Source organism: Propithecus coquereli, unplaced genomic scaffold, assembly GCF_000956105.1.
Source record: "Propithecus coquereli isolate 6110/MARCELLA unplaced genomic scaffold, Pcoq_1.0 Scaffold81, whole genome shotgun sequence".
Taxonomy (NCBI): domain Eukaryota; kingdom Metazoa; phylum Chordata; class Mammalia; order Primates; family Indriidae; genus Propithecus; species Propithecus coquereli.
In genome coordinates this window covers 3,346,449-3,364,183 of record NW_012154285.1, presented here as the reverse complement: position 1 = coordinate 3,364,183, position 17,735 = coordinate 3,346,449, and the positions used below count along the sequence as shown (strand labels likewise).

Here is a 17,735-nt window from a genome sequence, read left to right as displayed (position 1 = left end):
CTAGACTGTAGCTCTTGCCTCCTGGGTACATGCTGGACTACATTTCCCAGCCTCCTTTGCTGCCACATAAAATCATGTGACCAAATTCTGACCAATGGAATGTGGGCAGAGGTGATGCGCACCTCTTCTGGGTCTGGCCCTGAAACCTCCTACGTGATCCTTCACCCTCTTCCATCCTTTGCTTGCTGGAGGGATGCGATGGCTCCAGTGGAGGACCCTGAAATTATAGGGAATGGTGGAGTTACTAGATGGGAGACTCTTGAGTCCCTGTGAGGAAGGCTTACACTGGGCTGTGCATGGGACCGTGACTCAAGCAGGAAATAAACTTTTATTGTGCCGAGCAACTGAAATGTTAAGGTCATGGTTACAGCAGCTGGCCTAAGTATTAGGCTATGCTAGAATAGTTGCGGTAACAGCCTACCCCCAAAGTCTGACAATAAGATTTACTACTTTATTATGTCTGTGCTCTTCTTGGCTATTCAGAAACCCAAGCTGAGCAAGGCTCATTTTTTTTTTTTTTTTTTAAAGAGACAAGGTCTCTCTCTGCTGCCCAGGCTGCAGTGCAGTGGCATCATCACAGCTCTCTACAGCCTTCAACTCTTGGGCTCAAGCGATTCTCCTGCCTCAGCCTCCCGAGTAGCTGGGACTACAGGTGCACCACCACGCCGGCTAATTTTTTAATTTTTTTGTTGAGACGGCGTCTTGCTATATTGCCTAGTCTGGTCTCAAATACGGCTTCTGATTCTAAACAGAAATATTTTGTCCGCTCTAGGTATATATGAGAGAATTGAAGACATACATCCATACAAAAAAACATGTGCATGAGTGTTTATAGCAGCATCATTCATAATGGTGGAAACCTAGAAACAACCCAAATGTTATCAACAGGTGAATGGATAAACAAATGTGGTGTATAGATAAAATAGAATATTATTTAGCCATAAAAAGAAATGAAGTACTGACACATGCTACAATGTAGACGGATCTTGAAAACAGTAACAGAAAACAGTTACGAAAGGCCACATATTGTACAATTCCATTCCTAATCCATAGACTCAGAAAGCAGATAGTGGTGCTCAGGGCTGGGGAGAGGGGGGAATGGGATCAAGGCTTCTATTTGGGGTGATGAGATGTTTTGGAATTAAGTAGTGGTGATGTTTGAATGACTCTGTGAAGGTACTAAAAAACACTGAAGAATACATTATTAAAGGATGAATTTTATTGCATGTGAATTGTATCTCAATAATGAAGAAAAGAAGGGAGGGAAGGAGAGAGAGCCCATTTCGTGTTGCACTTCAGTGACCACGGTTGGCTCTGGGCCGGACCCCAGTTGAAAGGTTTGTTCATCATCCATCAGATATTAAGTACCCACTATGTGCCAGCTGTTTGTCATGTTGGATGTATTCATGCACATCATGGCACATGACCTCATGCCAATCAATCCGTGTTGATAACCTTAAATGTGCACATTTCCTGTGGATGACCTGTCAAGTTCTGAGAGCCTGTGATCCTTTAGATTAATTTGTCGTCTGAAATAGTAATGTTGAAAGACACCTGATTGAATAATTATGGCTACAACAATGCTACCAAAAAAAACCCCAAACCAAACAAACTGAAAAGAAATATATCAAGTGGTTGACAATGATTATTTTTAGCACTGTGATTAGTTACCTTTATCTCTTTTCCAATTTTATATATCATAGTAAATTACTTTTATAATATAAAACATAAAGTTACAGATGGTTTCTGGCTGCATCCTTGGTTTGACCACTAGCGTGTTTTCAAAAATTGGAATTGAATGTATTTAGCTATGGCATCTGTGCTCCAGTTTGCCACAATCCTCCCTCTTCCCTATTGCCTAAGCTAGTGCTGTCTCTCATTCATATAAACTGCCTGATCACTGAAGGCATTTTATGTGGGTCCCCTGATTTATATAATAAAAATCTACAATGTACACTTCATTGTGTTCCACTGAGATGCAAAATGCCCACATTTTAATCCCTGACAGGTGGAGTTATTATATTATTCAGTTCAAAAATGAGAGTTAACTTTGAATTTCTAGATAAAAACAAAATTGTTCTTGGCATTTTTCTACAGTTGGGTTTCTTGGAAGTCAGAAGGATTGTATGAAAAAAAAAAAAAAGTGGGCCAGGCATGGTGGCCCACACCTGTAATGCCAGCATTTTGGGAGGCCAAGGCAGGAGGATTGCTTGAGGCCAGGAGTTTGAGGTTGCAGTGAACTATGATTGTGCCACTGCACTCTAGGCTCGGTGACAGAGAGAGAGAGAGAGAGACCCTGTCTCTTAAAAAAAAAGTGGGGGGCTGTATCCATTAGTTTAATAGGAAACCTCTGTAGGTATTATCAGCAGAAAGAGATTCAATATGGAGAAATAGAGGCTTATAAATGTGTTCGAAAGGCTGGAGGAGCAGGCTCTAGGCTGAGTCTCCCAGTGGTGGCACCCAGAGTAATACTACAGAACTGAACTGCCAGGGAAGGCAGGACCCCTGCCAGTCTGGAAGATGGGGAAGGAGGGGACCACTACTAGAACTCTTGAGTTCAATAACACAGTTGACCCTTGAACAACACAGGTTTGAACTGTGCGGTTCCACTTACACGTGGATTCTTTTTAATAAAAGTTACACCGAGTCTCCTGCCTTTCCTGCCTCCCCTTCGATGACCTCCACTTCTTCGGCCCCTGCCACCCCTGAGACAGCAAGACCAACCCCTCTTCTCCTTTGTCCTCTCAGCCTGCTCAATGTGAAGACGACAAGGGCAAAGACCTTTATGATGATCCACTTTCACTTAACGAACGGTAAATATATTTTCTCTTCCTTAGGATTTCTTAATAACATTTTTGTTTTTCTAGCTTACTTTATCGTAAGAGTGCAATATATAACATACATGACATACAAAATATGTGTGAATCCACTGTTTATGTTATCAGTCAGCTGTAGGCTATCAGCAGGTATGTTTGCGGGCAGTCAAAAACTATAAGCAGATTTTGACTGCGCAGGGGTCAGCGCCCCCATCGCCTGCGTTGTTCAGGGGTCCAGTGTACACTGTCATAACCAGGAAGTCTTTGTCACCGCAGCTGCACCTGGTCCTTGAAACCTGCGGTGGGAAACTGGATATTGGGCCACTACTGCCCCCTATTGCCTATTGCTCTCTGAAGAAATAATCGCTTAAACTCGCAAGGCATGTGGTGTCACCCCCCTTTTGCAGATGAGGAAAATGAGGCCAGAGAGGTGACGGAAAATAATCAAGGTCACACAGCCATGTGCAGAAGCGGAGTAGCCACCCAGGCCCCTCAGTCTCAGATCAATTCAATGAACCCAATTACCAAGTAATGAGTGGGGTCTTTTGTGGCCTTGCGGTAGGGTCTGAGAGGACAGTGTACGTGTGACAAGACTGGTGCCTTATGAATGAAGCAGGCTAGTAAATAACTGCAATTCAGGAGGAACAAGTTTTCACTGGAAGCACAGAGGAAGGGAGTAGTATTTGGCAGAAGGATGTCCAGGAACATTTTAGAGAAGATGTAAGGAGTGACATTTGAGTTTTGAGGGATGAGTAGGAGTATGCCAGGAGGCAAAGGGCGAAAAGACAGTCTTAGCAGCTGGCAAGGGGTTAAGGGATATGGAGAGGCAACAAGACTTCGGGGAACTGGGAGAATTCAAATTTTGAGGAATTTGAACAAGGTAATTTTTTTTTTTTGTAGTTAGGGTAGGTATTACATACATACAGTAAAATAAGGTGCATTAGTCCCAAGTATATAGCATCTTCATTTTCAAAAAACCGTGTCAACACCCACGTATCCATCACTTAGGTGAAGATGGCATTTCCAGCACCCCAGGTGGTTTCCTCATCCCTCCCCAGTCTCGGAAACCAGAAGGGTAGGGAGAAGCCAACATAAAACCTCAAAACCCTTGGCTTTGGCCCCCACCTCTCATGCCCCCACTCCTATGCTGCCTCCAAATCTTTCGCCGTCTTCCTAGACAATCCTAAGAGGGCATTACGCTGGGCGGGGTAGGCTTCTGGACACTGTCACTTTCTTGGGAGGGCCACGTGAACTTTAGTTTGAAAACGAAAGCGCTGGGGACAAGGCTTTTTGTTCCTTTGGGGCCACCGTCCAGGCTCGGGCCGCGCGGAGCCGTTATGTCCCTCGGCGGCCGCCGTGCGTCCGTTACGTGGCAGCTGCCGTCGCCCGCCAATCCGCGGCGCCCGCATCAGCCCCCTCGGGTGGCGCAGCCGGAAGGGGCGGAGCTGAGGCGGTGGCGGCTGAGAAAGCTGCGGGGCGGCGGCAGCGGTGGCTCCTCTGGTGGCCGCAGTCTGGGTCCTGGCCTCGGCCCCAGCCCCGCCATGGTGACGCTTGCTGAACTGTTGGTGCTTTTGGCCGCTCTTCTGGCCACGGCCTCGGGCTACTTCGTCAGCATCGACGCACATGCCGAGGAGTGCTTCTTTGAGCGGGTCACCTCGGGCACCAAAATGGGCCTCATCTTCGAGGTGGCCGAGGGCGGCTTCCTGGACATCGACGTGGAGGTGCGGGCGCGCTGCCCGCGGCCGAGGCGGGATCGCGCGGCCGCTCGGGGGTTGGTGGCGCCCGGGGCCCGCGCGGGGCCTTCCGGGAGAGCGGGCCTGGAGGCCGCTGTCCGAGTCCTGGAGGAGCCCAGGCCGCCACCCCGCTCCCGCCCCGGCGACCCCCTAACGGCTCTTTTTCCCGCCGCTTGCCCGGATTCCGGGCTTCAGGATCCCTTCGGGATACGGAGCCATTGCTTAGTTGCCTTGGGTTCTCATCTTGAACGACAGGTTCCCTTTGGAACCTCTCGCCGAGCTTTGTCGACCGGGCGCCGCGTGTCAGCTCCGGGCCCCGAAGGCGCTTCTCAGTCGCGGTTAGCTGGTGGCAGGTCTCGATCCAGTCAGCAGCTGCTTTCCTTCGTGTTACGGATTAATGTTGGAACGTGGCATGGAAACTTTTGGAAAAGTAGATGGAAAGCTATTGAGAAATGATAGGCTGACTTTTGCATTGTGATTCTTTATTTTTCGTAAAAAGAACCTTAATGTTTACCCGCTATTACACAAGCGTCCTCATTTAGTCTTCTCTGCCTAGGAGAGATGTGGAGTTGGGTCATGCATTTTAGGAGTAAGGATTGCAGTGAAGTATCTGGAGAAACAGGAAATTATGAAACAGTCCCTTGATCTCCACCCATATCTTTTTTCAAACCAAAAAAATGATTTGTTGCTAATTTTTTTTAGGAAACCAAATAATATTTTGACTCACCTAATAGCATGACTAATTGGGTCTAAGGATTTTCCATTTGACAAGTGTATGTCAGTAGAGCTGGGCACAAGCTACACACTACAAGTGAAATCCAAAAATAAGGGAATAATGGAAGAAGAGAGTAAGAATTAGCTGAGAATTTAGATATCACCTATTCCAGTCTTCAAGTCTTACAGGTGGCAAGGCTTTAAAAGGGAAACTGACTTGACCACAGCCTAACATCTGATTTGTAGCAGACTGGGATGAGAATTTGGGTCTCCTAATTTCCAGTCGAGTCCTTTCCCTTAAGGCTTCGGGCATCCCAGATAAAGCAGATTCCTTCACTGTTTGGCAGTAATTGGGAAATGCTTGAAATGTGACTTTATAAAAAAATTATTTGTTTTTCCTTAAGGTTTGATAGCAAGCCATGTTTGTTTGCATGTTTGTTGGTTATATTAGGCCAGTTGGAGACCATGTGTAAGGTGAGGTTTCAGTTTTCGAGGGGTTTATGTTTAAATTGGACGAATAAGACATAAAGGTAGTGAGAACTGAAAGGTGCTTTAGAGAGCCATCGAGTCCACCCTTGTTGTATCATGTGGAAGAATTGCAGTCCAAAGTGGTCACTGTTACTGACTGAAGTGGAGCTAAGTGAAAGTTACATATTCTTAGTGAATTTCCTACAGCCAATGGACAGAAAGTTTATGATATTAAATCTTTCGTCTACGTTTTCTGTATTTCTCTCCTGCCTCCAGATTACAGGACCTGATAATAAAGGAATTTATAAAGGAGACCGAGAGTCCAGTGGGAAATACACATTTGCTGCTCACATGGACGGAATATATAAGTTTTGTTTTAGTAACAGGATGTCCACGATGACTCCAAAGATAGTGATGTTCACCATTGATATTGGGGAGGCTCCAAAAGGACAAGACATGGAAACAGAAGGTGAGGTGACCATTCAGAAGATTTGTATCACATTGGAAGAGCTGATTTTAATTCTATACATTTTTACCTATCTGAATAGAGTACTTTTTTCTTCTTCCAGGTTCATTCACTGTCCTTAAAACCAAAAACCTTTTGTGGAATATGCTTTTTATTTATGCAAGTCTCCTAATTAACAAAAAAGTTTCTGGAAGTTAATGTTTATTTTTTCATTCTTTATCATTGCCCCTTCAGACAGATTTTCTTAGTGCACTTGTGAGTGTCTAGGTTACATGTATCTTAGTATGGTTGTCCGTGTATTTGCTAATCCTCATATATACATCTTTATTTGCTCCCTTGTGTACATGACTAGTTTAGCTAAACTTTTTGTTGTTTTTTTGTGTTTGTATCTTATACTTTTCTATAGGTGGTGGAGATACCTGGGATGGTATGTGAATTGCTTTTTGACAGTATTCTGTCTTTTTGCATCTTTTTGTTTGCTAATGTCTAATTTCTGCTTTTCTTTTTTCTAACCTCAGCTTGTTGGCACAAGAGTGTTTTTTGTCTTAAGAAAACCCTACAATTAATTACGTTATTTTTTGGCAGTTTTTAATTTGGTTTACAGGAGATATAGGTTATTTTATTTGATTTTATTTTTGAGACAGGGTCTTGCTCTGTTGCTTGGGCTAGAGTGCCCTGGCATCTTCATAGCTCACAGCAACTTCAAACTCCTGGGCTCAAGCGATCCTCCTGCTTCAGCCTCCCAAGCAGCTTGTGACTACAGGTGTGTGCCAGCACACCCAGCTAATTTTTCTATTTTGTTGTAGAGATGGGATCTCACTATTGCTGAGGCGGGTCTCAAACTCCTGGCCTCAAGCGGTCCTCCTGCCTCATACTTGCAGAGTGTCAGCATTACCAGCATGAGCCACGGTGCCCAGTGTAGATTATTTTAAATTAATAGTACTGAGAACACAGTGATTGACATTTTGGTATAATAGTAACATCTTTGTTCTTTAAAACGCATACCGAAGGATGGAGAGATCAATTATAAGTGGGCAAGTAAAAGTTGTAATTAAACATAGCTAATAGAAAATAGCACTTTTGACTTTGTAGAAAGTATTTTGTAGGCTTGTTTTACCATTATTAAAGTTTCTATCCTAGGAAAAGCCTCCTAGAAAAAAAAAGTTTCTAACTTGAAGCTTGGTTGGATATGAAATGCAGTTCTAGGAGCCATGGATAGATATGATGACAGAAATTCTTTTGGCCACATATTACAATTAGATTTTTTATTGCTCAGCTGACCAGTAGTGAACCCTGACTGGTTCTTACCAGGAGCCAACACATTTGGTGTTTTTTTTGTTTGTTTGTTTGTTTTTGCCACAGTGCATGCCAGTTTTGGAAGCTAGCTGTTGTTCAACACATTCCATAGTATTTTATTAGCATGATAATGTTTGTCCCAGATATTCAGCAGTTAGTAGAGTACTAACATAAAGAAGGGGAAATGTTTGGTTATGTCTTGAAATCTTTACAGTTTAGAGAATCATACTAAGTAATTTCTGTGCTCATTTTTTAGGCCATTTACAGGGTAGGACTTGGCTAATTCTCAAGAGAATAAGGAGTTTTGAAAGGCTTTTTCTTGTTCATTTTCTGGAAATTGGTCCTATTTAAATAGATAGAAAATGTTGGCTGATGAATGTGAATGTTAAACTTCTTAATCCTTTAACATATCATCTAAAATTCTTGCTTTTGCTTGTTAATGTCAATGAATGGCACCTGTCAGATCAAACCTTCCTCTAAAGCAGTGGTTCTCAAGTTGGGATGATCTTTGCCCCCCAGGGGACATTTGGCAATATCTGGAGACATTTTGGATTCTCAAGACTGGTGGGTAGGTGCTACTGGCATGTAGGGACCGGAGGCCATGGATGCTGCTAAATACCCTTCAGTGCATCAGATAGCTCCCCACAACACACACACAGCAGCGTTTGGTCCAAAATGTCAACAGTGCCGCTCCTGAGAAACCCTGCTCTGAAGGTTCCATGTAATGCATGGGGCTTCCAAAGGGAAACTGGTAAAGGATGACTGGTGATTCCAGTTCAGCTACCTTCAATGATTGGGTCCCTTGGCTTCTTCTAAGAAATTGAGGATTATTTGTGGTAATCTAGAATCCCAGATGAGGCCCAGTCTTGGGCAGAGATGAAGAGATTACCCCACCCCACTCCACCCCACCCCTGGGAATTTTCCCTTGTGCTGCTTGTTTGTTCGTTGTCATATAGCACTACCTAGAAACATATGCTTACTCTTCAGAGCAGTACCTTGTACTTATTTTTGGTTAAAGAGGATACCTGGTTGAAAACCTTGTGTAGCTGTGAGCTTGTCTTTTTACTTACAATGCCTGCTGTTCCTCACTGTAGTGAAGCCCTTACTGTGACTCCACAGAAGAATGTTTGAGTTGATGTGGCTTTTCCCCAGAGTGTCTTAATGTTTTTCTCTGCTTGACTTCATAGAGATTAAGTCAGTTTGGGTGCTGCTTCTAAATTAACATTAAAGTTATGTGATTCTTAAGGGTAGATTTTGTTATTTGTAGGATTAGGTTTTTAAATATATATATATTAAATATTTATTTTGCGCTGTTTTTTTACCCCTCAATGTTTCATTACTTCTCTGTAGTTAGTAATCAGTATCGTGAACAGCAGCAATTCATGAGAAATTTCTTACGGTTAATTGTTTTCCTTTGGTTAGTAAGCATTGTATAGTTTCTTAGTCTGAAAGGAGTTTCTGGAATACTGGAATGGACTTTAAAAAAATGTTTCGAGAATTAAGTTGTCATCAGTGGTTCACGTCAGTGATCCAAATTGATGTCTGAGCCATTTCTGAAAATATCTTGTTTTTTATGCCTTCTCTGAGAAATTTTGTTTTAATTTAATAAGTGGTTGTTTTCAAAAAGGGCTTGCCAAATTTGTGCTAAACTGTCTGTCTTCAAATCCTTCTGTAGCTCACCAGAACAAGCTAGAAGAAATGATCAATGAGCTAGCAGTGGCGATGACGGCAGTAAAGCACGAACAGGAGTACATGGAAGTCCGGGAGAGGATACACAGAGCCAGTAAGTTGACGCTTCTACTTTGCAGAGTGTCTGGTGGTGAAAGTGGTACTACCCGACAGCTTGTATTTTCCTCATTTGGAAATTTTGTAAACACCATGCTAAAGCATTGACTTTAAAAATGCATCTACACAGGCCGGGTGCGGTGGCTCTCGCCTGTAATCCTAGCTCTCTGGGAGGCCGAGGCGGGCGGATTGTTTGAGCTCAGGAGTTCAAAACCAGCCTGAGCAAGAGCAAGACCCCATCTCTACTAAAATTAGAAAGAAATTAATCGGACAACTAAAAATATATATAAAAATTTGGCCGGGCACGGTGGCGCATGCCTGTAGTCCCAGCTCCTCGGGAGGCTGAGGCAGGAGGATCGCTTCAGCCCAGGAGTTTGAGGTTGCTGTAAGCTAGGATGATGCCATGGCACTCTAGCCCAGGCAACACAGTGAGACTCTGTCTCAAAAAAAAAAAAAAAAAAAAATGCACCTACACAAAGATATTTTTTGAGTATATACATTTGTAAAGCTTTGTAGTTTATTATTGGGATGTTCATTCTAAACCAAGTATGCTATTCAGAGTCAGCACAAGCTTTTAAGAGGTTTTTTTTTTTGTTTCTTTTTCTTTAAATATATGGTCAGCTAAGGAATAAGCTAATAGTTTTCTTAAACCAGAAGGGGAAAATGTTGTAAAATAGGTATTACGGTGGTTTTTAATCACATCCCTGAAACATACCATGCCAGTGTGATTAATATTAATATATTTGCTGAGATGTAACCTTTTTTCTAAAATAGAATAGAAAACACCAAACATAAATATAGGCAAGTCACCAGGTGAAGATCAGTTTGGGTTCTCAAATTTGTAAGCTGGGAACTTGGAAAGTATTTTTCTGTGGAAATAGTGATTATTGGAATCTTATAGGATGCAAAAGTCTATTTAGTACATGATACAGGATTAATTATTACGCTTTTGCATTTAAAATTAAGAGATACCATATTGACATGTAGACCAAATACCATTTCTTAGGTCCAGGCCCACATTGATTGTTCATTGTCTTTAATCCTCCGAGTAGTTCTTGGGGGTAGATCTCACTGGAAACAAGCGCTTGTCTGTAAGTGCAGGTTGATTTTATATCAGGAATCTTTGTTCTGAGCTGGAATAGGGAGTGAAGACAAGAGTGACTCAAGGAGATAAACACACTTGAATTTTTTCAAGTTGTGGTTTCTGTTCTTTCCACTCTCTTTTATCTATTCTTTCAACTCTGAGCCTTCAGGACCTAAAGCACAGATGTTACCCACCCTTGGCATGATGATATATAGGGGTAACAGCCCCCCCCCCACTTTTTTGGGAGTGGAATGTGAGATGGACTTAACTACACACACACCAGCCTCTCCCTCATGATTCCTTCTCCTTGCCTCCACTCCTAATCTCCTCCCCCTCTGGAATCTCCACCTTCTCTCTCTTACCTTGTAGGGACCCATCCGTTGGTTACCTTGCTCCCACATGGGGTCAGGCCATTCTGGTGTTAGAGGGGTACTGAACTAAGAGGGTTAAGGGCTTCCATTGCTTTGCAGTTTTAGCTAGTTCAGACCAGATGGCTTAAAAGTTATAGGAGGTTCTTGGAAACACATCAGCCAGAGGAAGCACATTTTCCAGCCTGCAGGGGCTTCCAGCTTTATTTTCTCACCTTTAGTTTGTCTGGAGATACTCCCGTATTTGTTTCACAGATTGTGGGCTTAGTATGTATTTATGTTTAATAAAAGTGTTAGCAATTTCTAGAACTGAATTTTCAGATACTCAGTTTAATTTTGCAAATTAAATTGTTCCCACAATGTTATTTGGTTTTTGTACATTTTCCTATAGCACCCACTCCTCAGAGATAGACATAACGAGAGACTTTCTCTTTACTACAGTGTTGTAATAATACTGTGTTGCTTCTAGATCAGGCTAATATGTGAGTGGCATGAGGACAGTGTCTTATATACCCACTGTCCTATGTGGCTACATTCCTATGTTATTATGCTTCAGTATGTTCTGTTATAACTTAAAGATGCATTTTTCTACAAGATGAGAAATATTTTTCATATACATAAGTAAGAGACCATGTGGCAAATGATATTTCTCAGGTATAAAAAACTTTTATAATTAGGGAAAAAAGGATTACCATATTCAGTAAGAAAATTTGGAAAATACAACCTTAAAGAAATAGAAATCACTCATAGTCTGCCATTTAAGATAATCACTGTCAACATTTAAGTCTGTTTTCTTTTAGCCTGTTTTTTTTCTGAGAATTAGGAATTTTAACATAAGTGAGTAAAAGTGTGTGTGTGTGTGTGTGTGTGTGTGTGTATTTTTTTTTAAAGATGAAGGAGTTTGCTATTTTGCTCAGGCTGGCTATTCACAGTGGCTATTCACAGTCAAGATCATAGGGAACTATATCCTTGAACTCCTGGGCTCAAGCAGTCCTCCCACGTCAGCTTCCTGAGTAGCTCTGTAACTTCAAGAAAAGCATTTTTCCATGTCTCTAAAACATCTTTTAATGATTTCTTATTATTTTGAAGTATTTATTCAACCATTTCCCTTTCAGACACAACCTTGAAATGATAGCCGTTCACATTAGGCTAGAAATTTGTTACTAAGTTTTTAGCAAAAGTAAAGTTTATGTCATGAAATTAGTACTAAAATTTTAGTGATTTTAGTGGTTTCTGGAGTTCTAGTTCATGTTCTTTTTCAGGATGTGTCTACTCTTATTCTGGAAAAAAAAATCACACAGCTTTTAAGTAATTTTAAGTTATTCTCTTGGATAATAACTTGGATTCTCTCTCCTGTTAATTGCTTTTTGCTTCTTGTTGAGTGATCATTAGTATAGTAGCTATTACAATTCTAGTTAATCTTTTTTGTTTTGTCTTTTTTTTTTTTTTCAATAGAGACAGGATTTTACTGTGTTGCCCACGCTGGAATGCAGTGACAACGATCATAGCTCACTGTAACCTCAAACTCCTGGGCTCAAGCAATCCTTCTGCCTCAGCCTCCCGAGTAGCTGGGACTAGTAGGCACGCGCCACCATGCCTGGCTAATTTTTTCTATATATTTTTAGTTGTCCGATTAATTTCTTTCTATTTTTAGTAGAGACGGGGTCTTGCTCTTGCTCAGGCTGGTTTCGAACTCCTGAGCTCAAATAATCCTCCTGCCTCAGCCTCCCAGAGTGCTAGGATTACAGGCATGAGCCACTGCGCCTGGCCCCTTAATTTTTTTTAAAAGTAGTTTTCTGACTTGGCCAAAAGGATTATAATGTAGGACATTGCAGTGGTGAGGGAGAAAGAAGGTTGGATTGGGTTTTAACCCTTAGAAGGGTGACCTGAGGCAAATTACTTTCCTTCTCCATTCCCCGTGTATAAGCAGAATGGGTTTGACTATACTCAGCTAATTTTTAAGGTCCCTTTTAAATCTAAAAATCTCTACTTCTGAATATGTTGAGTTGCTTGGGGCTAAAACACAAAATTATTTAGAGTACAAATGGTCTGCAACTTACGATGTTTCAACTTAAAATTCTCTGATTTTATGATGGAGCAAAAGTGATACCCATTCATTACAACTTCAGGTACCCATAGAACTATTCTCTTTTTTACCTTCAGTACAGTGTTCAATAGATTGTATGAGATATTCAACACTTTATTACAAGATAGCCTTTGTTAGATGCTTTTGCCCAGCTGTAGGCTAATGTAAGTGTTCTGAGCACGTTTAAGGTAGGCTAGGCTAAGCTGTGATGTTCAGTAGGTTAGACGTATTAAATGCCTTTTCGACTTTATTTTCAACTTACGATGGGTTTTTGGGGAAGTAACCCCATCAGAGGTTGAGGAGCATCTGTACTATAAATGGTGTGCAAGATATTACTTTCATATAGAGTGAAGACTAGGAGATAATTTATGATGACTATGCTTTTTTGGGGGGGGTTGTTAAAATTTGTTTGTTTGTTTGTCCTCAACAGTCAATGACAACACAAACAGCAGAGTGGTCCTTTGGTCCTTCTTTGAAGCTCTTGTTCTAGTTGCCATGACATTGGGACAGATCTACTACCTGAAGAGATTTTTTGAAGTCCGGAGGGTTGTTTAAAAAGCCTTTTCCTGATGATCCCAAACTCATAATTCACTGTTTACCAAACACCTTGGTCACAATAATGTCATTAGTTTCTACGTTTTTATTTTCTGAAGTGTACATTCACAGCTTATGTTTCTTTGTGATTAATAGATATTGGGGGAAAAATACCTTTTTAGGAAAGTTATAGTGAAAATTTGACATTTGATTGGCATAATTTCTTATTTAAATGCTGCCTCCATTATACAAGTCCTTCCAGAACTCAAACATTGTAAATGAAATATAGGATTATAGTCTTTGTTACGCCTCTTTTTCCTTTTGTTTTTATAATAAAATGAAATTTGTTCAGGAAATCAGTACAAAGCTTGATAGTACTTTACTAAAATGACTGCGTTCTTTGGATTCCCTCATCCTGTGGTTCAAATCATTAGAGATTCATTGTGTTGATCCTTAAAAGAAGCAACAGTCTGAATCTTAACGTTTTCTACCCATCCTAATGGCAGAGCTCTCTGACCGGAGTGTGATACCAGGCTGGCTACTTTTATACTTTGTTACCTTGTTTTTCCTTTAAAGGTAAGGCTTGCCCCAGGATACATTTTCCTCCATAAATTTTTACATTGAACCTTAGGACTCAATCACCCCCACGTAAATTGAAGACACAAGCAGCTAATAACCATTTATTTTCGTTTTTGCGTAACCTTCTAAGAAGTCTCTGTTAAAGCCAATTCTCCGGGTGTTCCAGTGAACGGTAGCTCTTTTTCTTTCTGCGCTGGCACATCCGCTTTCCCCACTCTTGGCACGTAGGAAGTGTGCATTCACAGAATTGGAAAAATCTGGATTTCTGATACCAAAGGGTTAAAGCCTCTTGGATTTCATTGCAATGATATACAGCCACTATTTTATTTTTGATCAGTGGCCTTTGAGCCACTAACTAGGGCACCGAACATCAGTGTCAGCACTAGGGTTTTTGTTTTTGTTTCTCTTGGGTCTTTCTTTTTTTGGCACATGTGAATTTTGTTTTGTATAAAACAAAATGACTTTCTCTTGGTCTCTGATGATGGGTTTAAAATTAAAGGAGCATCTGGTTTTGGTGTGGGGATGATCCAGGATTATGTTGTGACTGATGTATATTAGTTACTTGTACATTTTTTTTTTGGATCTTTGCAGGGGGAAAACTACAAGTAATGAGTTTTATATAATTAAGTTAAATTTGTTACAGGTTTTCATGTTCAGGATAAACAATTTTTCAACCTTGGGTGAAAATACTTGCAACGGTTTATTGATAAGGTGACTGTTTCACCTTAGGATAACTGTTGCATGCCAATTTGTGTGTGTGTGTGTGAAAACACTTGAAAATTGAATTAAAAGATGTAAATTTAAAATTGGTTGTGTATCTAATATGCCCCAGGTTCAGTAAATAAACGGTTCTTTTTAAAAACAGTCAGTACTCTGTGTTTTATATATTGGTGGTTAATTCACATTTGTTAAATAGCCACTTTCTGTTCTTATTTGAAATGAGACATGTCCATGTTTTCTAAGTAATTATGCCTGTTACTTTTTATTTTTATAAACTTGAGGATAGTAAACAGGAACCAAATTTTAGTTTCCACACAGGTGTTCCTGTGTGGTTTCTCAGATGGGTTGGTGTTAAAACCTTACGCATTTTTTTATTTGGAGAAAAAAAAAGTTTGAATTATTTTCACTCAGCCAACTGGTTTATGGATGTGGAAAATAGGTTTAAGAGAGATTAATGATTTGCCCAAGGCCCCCACGTATAGAGTGAAAGTGAAACCAGAGACAAGATCTCTGCCTATCTAAATTGTTCCTTTTCTGCTGCTTCATTAAGGGCATGCTAGTAATAAAAGAAGCTACTATTAATTGAGCACTGTGTAATGTACTGAGTTGGTGCTTAGTGCTTTACATGGTCTATCTTATTTATGCCTCAAAACAGCTATTACCTTGGGTGAAATCATTTTATAATTGAGGAAACAGGCTTGGAAAGGGTCCCAAGCTCAGAACACTAATAAGTAGTAGAGCCCAAAAGGCAGACACAACTATGCAGTTTCCCTATGCCTTTACTTTCAGAGCTGTCTGTCCCATTTTATGTTATTTTTTTTTATTTTTTTGAGACAGAGTCTCACTCTGTTGCCTGTGCTAGAGTGCCGTGGTGTCAGCCTAGCTCACAGCAACCCTCCTGCCTCAGCCTCCCGAGGAGCTGGGACTACAGGCATGCGCCACCATGCCCGGCTAATTTTTTCTATATATTTTTAGTTGTCCAGCCAATTTCTTTCTATTTTTAATAGAGACGGGGTCTTGCTCTTGCTCAGGCTGGTCTCAAACTCCTGAGCTCAGACGATCTGCCTGCCTCGGCCTTCCAGAGTGCTAGGATTACAGGCCTGAGCCACCGCGCCCGGCCTATTTTATTTTTTGAGACAGAGTTTTGTTCCGTGACCCTGGGTAGAGTGTAGTGGTGCTATCATAGCTCACAGCAACCTCAAATTCCTGGGTTCAAGTGATCCTCCTGCCTTGGCCTCCCTCATAGCTGGGACTACAGGCGCATGCCACTATGCCCGGCTAGTTTTTTTCTATTTTTGGTAGAGACAGGGTCTCGCTCTTGCTCAGGCTGGTCTCAAACTCCTGAGCTCAAGCAATTCTCCCCCCTCAGCCTTCCAGAGTGCTAGGGTTACAGGCGTGAGCCACTGTACCCGGCCCTGTCTGTCCCATTTTAGAAAACAATTGTCAAAGGTGTTTTGAGGATGTGATGGTTATTTCAGTGAAAATGTTTCTTCAGGCTTTTATCTTTTTTTTTTTTCTTTATTCTCAGGACTCAGGCTTTTACCTTAATTTAGTTTGAGATGACTAGAATCTGCATGAGTACTATTTATTCCCGTTTATTCATCCCGCAAATATTTGAGTGACCGCTGTGTGCTACAGTTACAGTCACTGGGATAAAGAAAATAGAGAAAAGACCCCATTATTGTGGATTTTATCTTTTAGTGGAGAAGAATGTAATAAATATGTAAATTATATAGCATATTAATGGTAAGTGCTAAGGAGGGAAATGAAGCAGGCTAGGGCTTCTAGTGATTAGGAAAGGAAGGCACCACTAAGAAGGTGACATTTCAGAAGTTCTGGGGGATGTAAAGGAGTGTAGGGATGAAGGGAAAACGTCCCCTTTGCCCTCTGAAGTTTGCTGAAAAGTCAGCTGACAAAAAGCAGATTAATAGGAGAAAGGGCATACAAATCTATTTGATCATGGTTTTACATGACACAGGAACCTTCAGAATGAATACCTAAGAACACAGGGAAAAGTAGTCATTTTATGCTTAGGTTCAATGCAGCATGGACTCCTGTGTAGAAAGAAAGGGTGTGGTGTGATGCTAGCAGACTGGGGCGACCCAGCAAGGCCTGTCCAGGTTCTTCTTGGCCTCTCTGTGCAGCATTCCTTTCTTCTGGGTGTGGGGCAGGATCCTTTCTGGAATGGGTATGTTACGACCTACAATCATAACAAGGTAGGTTGGATAGTTTCTTTATGGCCAGTTTTTACACAGAAGGGTGAGGGAAAGTTATAGAGCAATATTTTTAGGTTTTAATGGCTGGCTCTGGAGAAAAGGGGGTTCTGATTTCTAGGACCCTCCTTGGGTAAGAGGGATTCTAATTTCTATGGCTAGCCTTAGCATGAGGAGGGAGACACAGGAGGGCAGCAAATGGTCAGAGAGAAACTTTTGCTTCTGAGGCCTCCATTTTGGGGAATCATTTTCTGGGCCCCAACACGAGCAAGCTCTGCACATAGCTGGGGCGGCGGGGGGTATGTCCTCAGAACCCAGCCTCCAATGAGTGGTCAATGAAAGCTTGCCGAATGAACGTACGCGTGGAAAATGAATGCCCCAAGAGCCAATGGTGAACACAGGAATGGGAAGGCAGTGTTCTCGTTTAGGACGCTGACCATAACTTCCTGGAGAGTAAACCAACATTTATTATGTACCAGCCATTGGATCTCCACCATCAGCCCTATTCTGCGTGTCTACTAAACTGCGGCACTGGGGCTGGGGTACGTTTCTCTGCCCAGTCCAGCCAGCTCTGCTGTCCCTTTGGTCTGGACGCGGTATTGTGCTGCCACCTGCCTCCCACTGGCGGAGAAAGTTGTTCCCGCCAAAATTCCTGCTTGGTGTGGAAAGGCGCCGAGAGCCAAAGAGGCGACGCAGGGCGGGTGGAACTACTCGGGCCCGGCCCCCGCCGCCTGCTTTCACGCTCCCGCGGTCGACTTTCTTCCCTCCAGCGGTGAGGGCGCCTTCCCAGTCTACCGGAACTTTGCGGCTGCAGGGCGGTTTCCGGCCGGCGAGGGGTGCTGCCGGAAGCGGAAGTGCTTGTGGCAGTGCACT

General features: G+C 42.0%; 1 protein-coding gene across 1 annotated transcript; it reads left to right on the top strand.

Annotated features, from left to right (window-relative positions):
- Positions 1–4,242: 4,242 nt before the first annotated feature.
- On the top strand, positions 4,243–14,791 carry TMED2 (transmembrane emp24 domain trafficking protein 2). The gene is made up of 4 exons (XM_012663464.1): positions 4,243–4,537; positions 6,008–6,200; positions 9,169–9,276; positions 13,247–14,791. The coding sequence occupies exons 1-4, from the start codon at positions 4,358–4,360 to the stop codon at positions 13,369–13,371; spliced, it is 606 nt and encodes a 201-aa protein (XP_012518918.1). The 5' UTR covers positions 4,243–4,357; the 3' UTR covers positions 13,372–14,791.
- The last annotated feature ends 2,944 nt before the right edge of the window (positions 14,792–17,735 follow it).

Excerpts from the sequence above, each read along its gene's own strand:
- TMED2 (XM_012663464.1), top strand. The coding sequence starts at position 4,358 with ATGGTGACGCTTGCTGAACTGTTGGTGCTTTTGGCCGCTCTTCTGGCC. Across the intron at positions 4,538-6,007 it reads TCCTGGACATCGACGTGGAG|ATTACAGGACCTGATAATAA; the intron begins GTGCGGGCGCGC and ends TCCTGCCTCCAG. Across the intron at positions 6,201-9,168 it reads ACAAGACATGGAAACAGAAG|CTCACCAGAACAAGCTAGAA; the intron begins GTGAGGTGACCA and ends ATCCTTCTGTAG.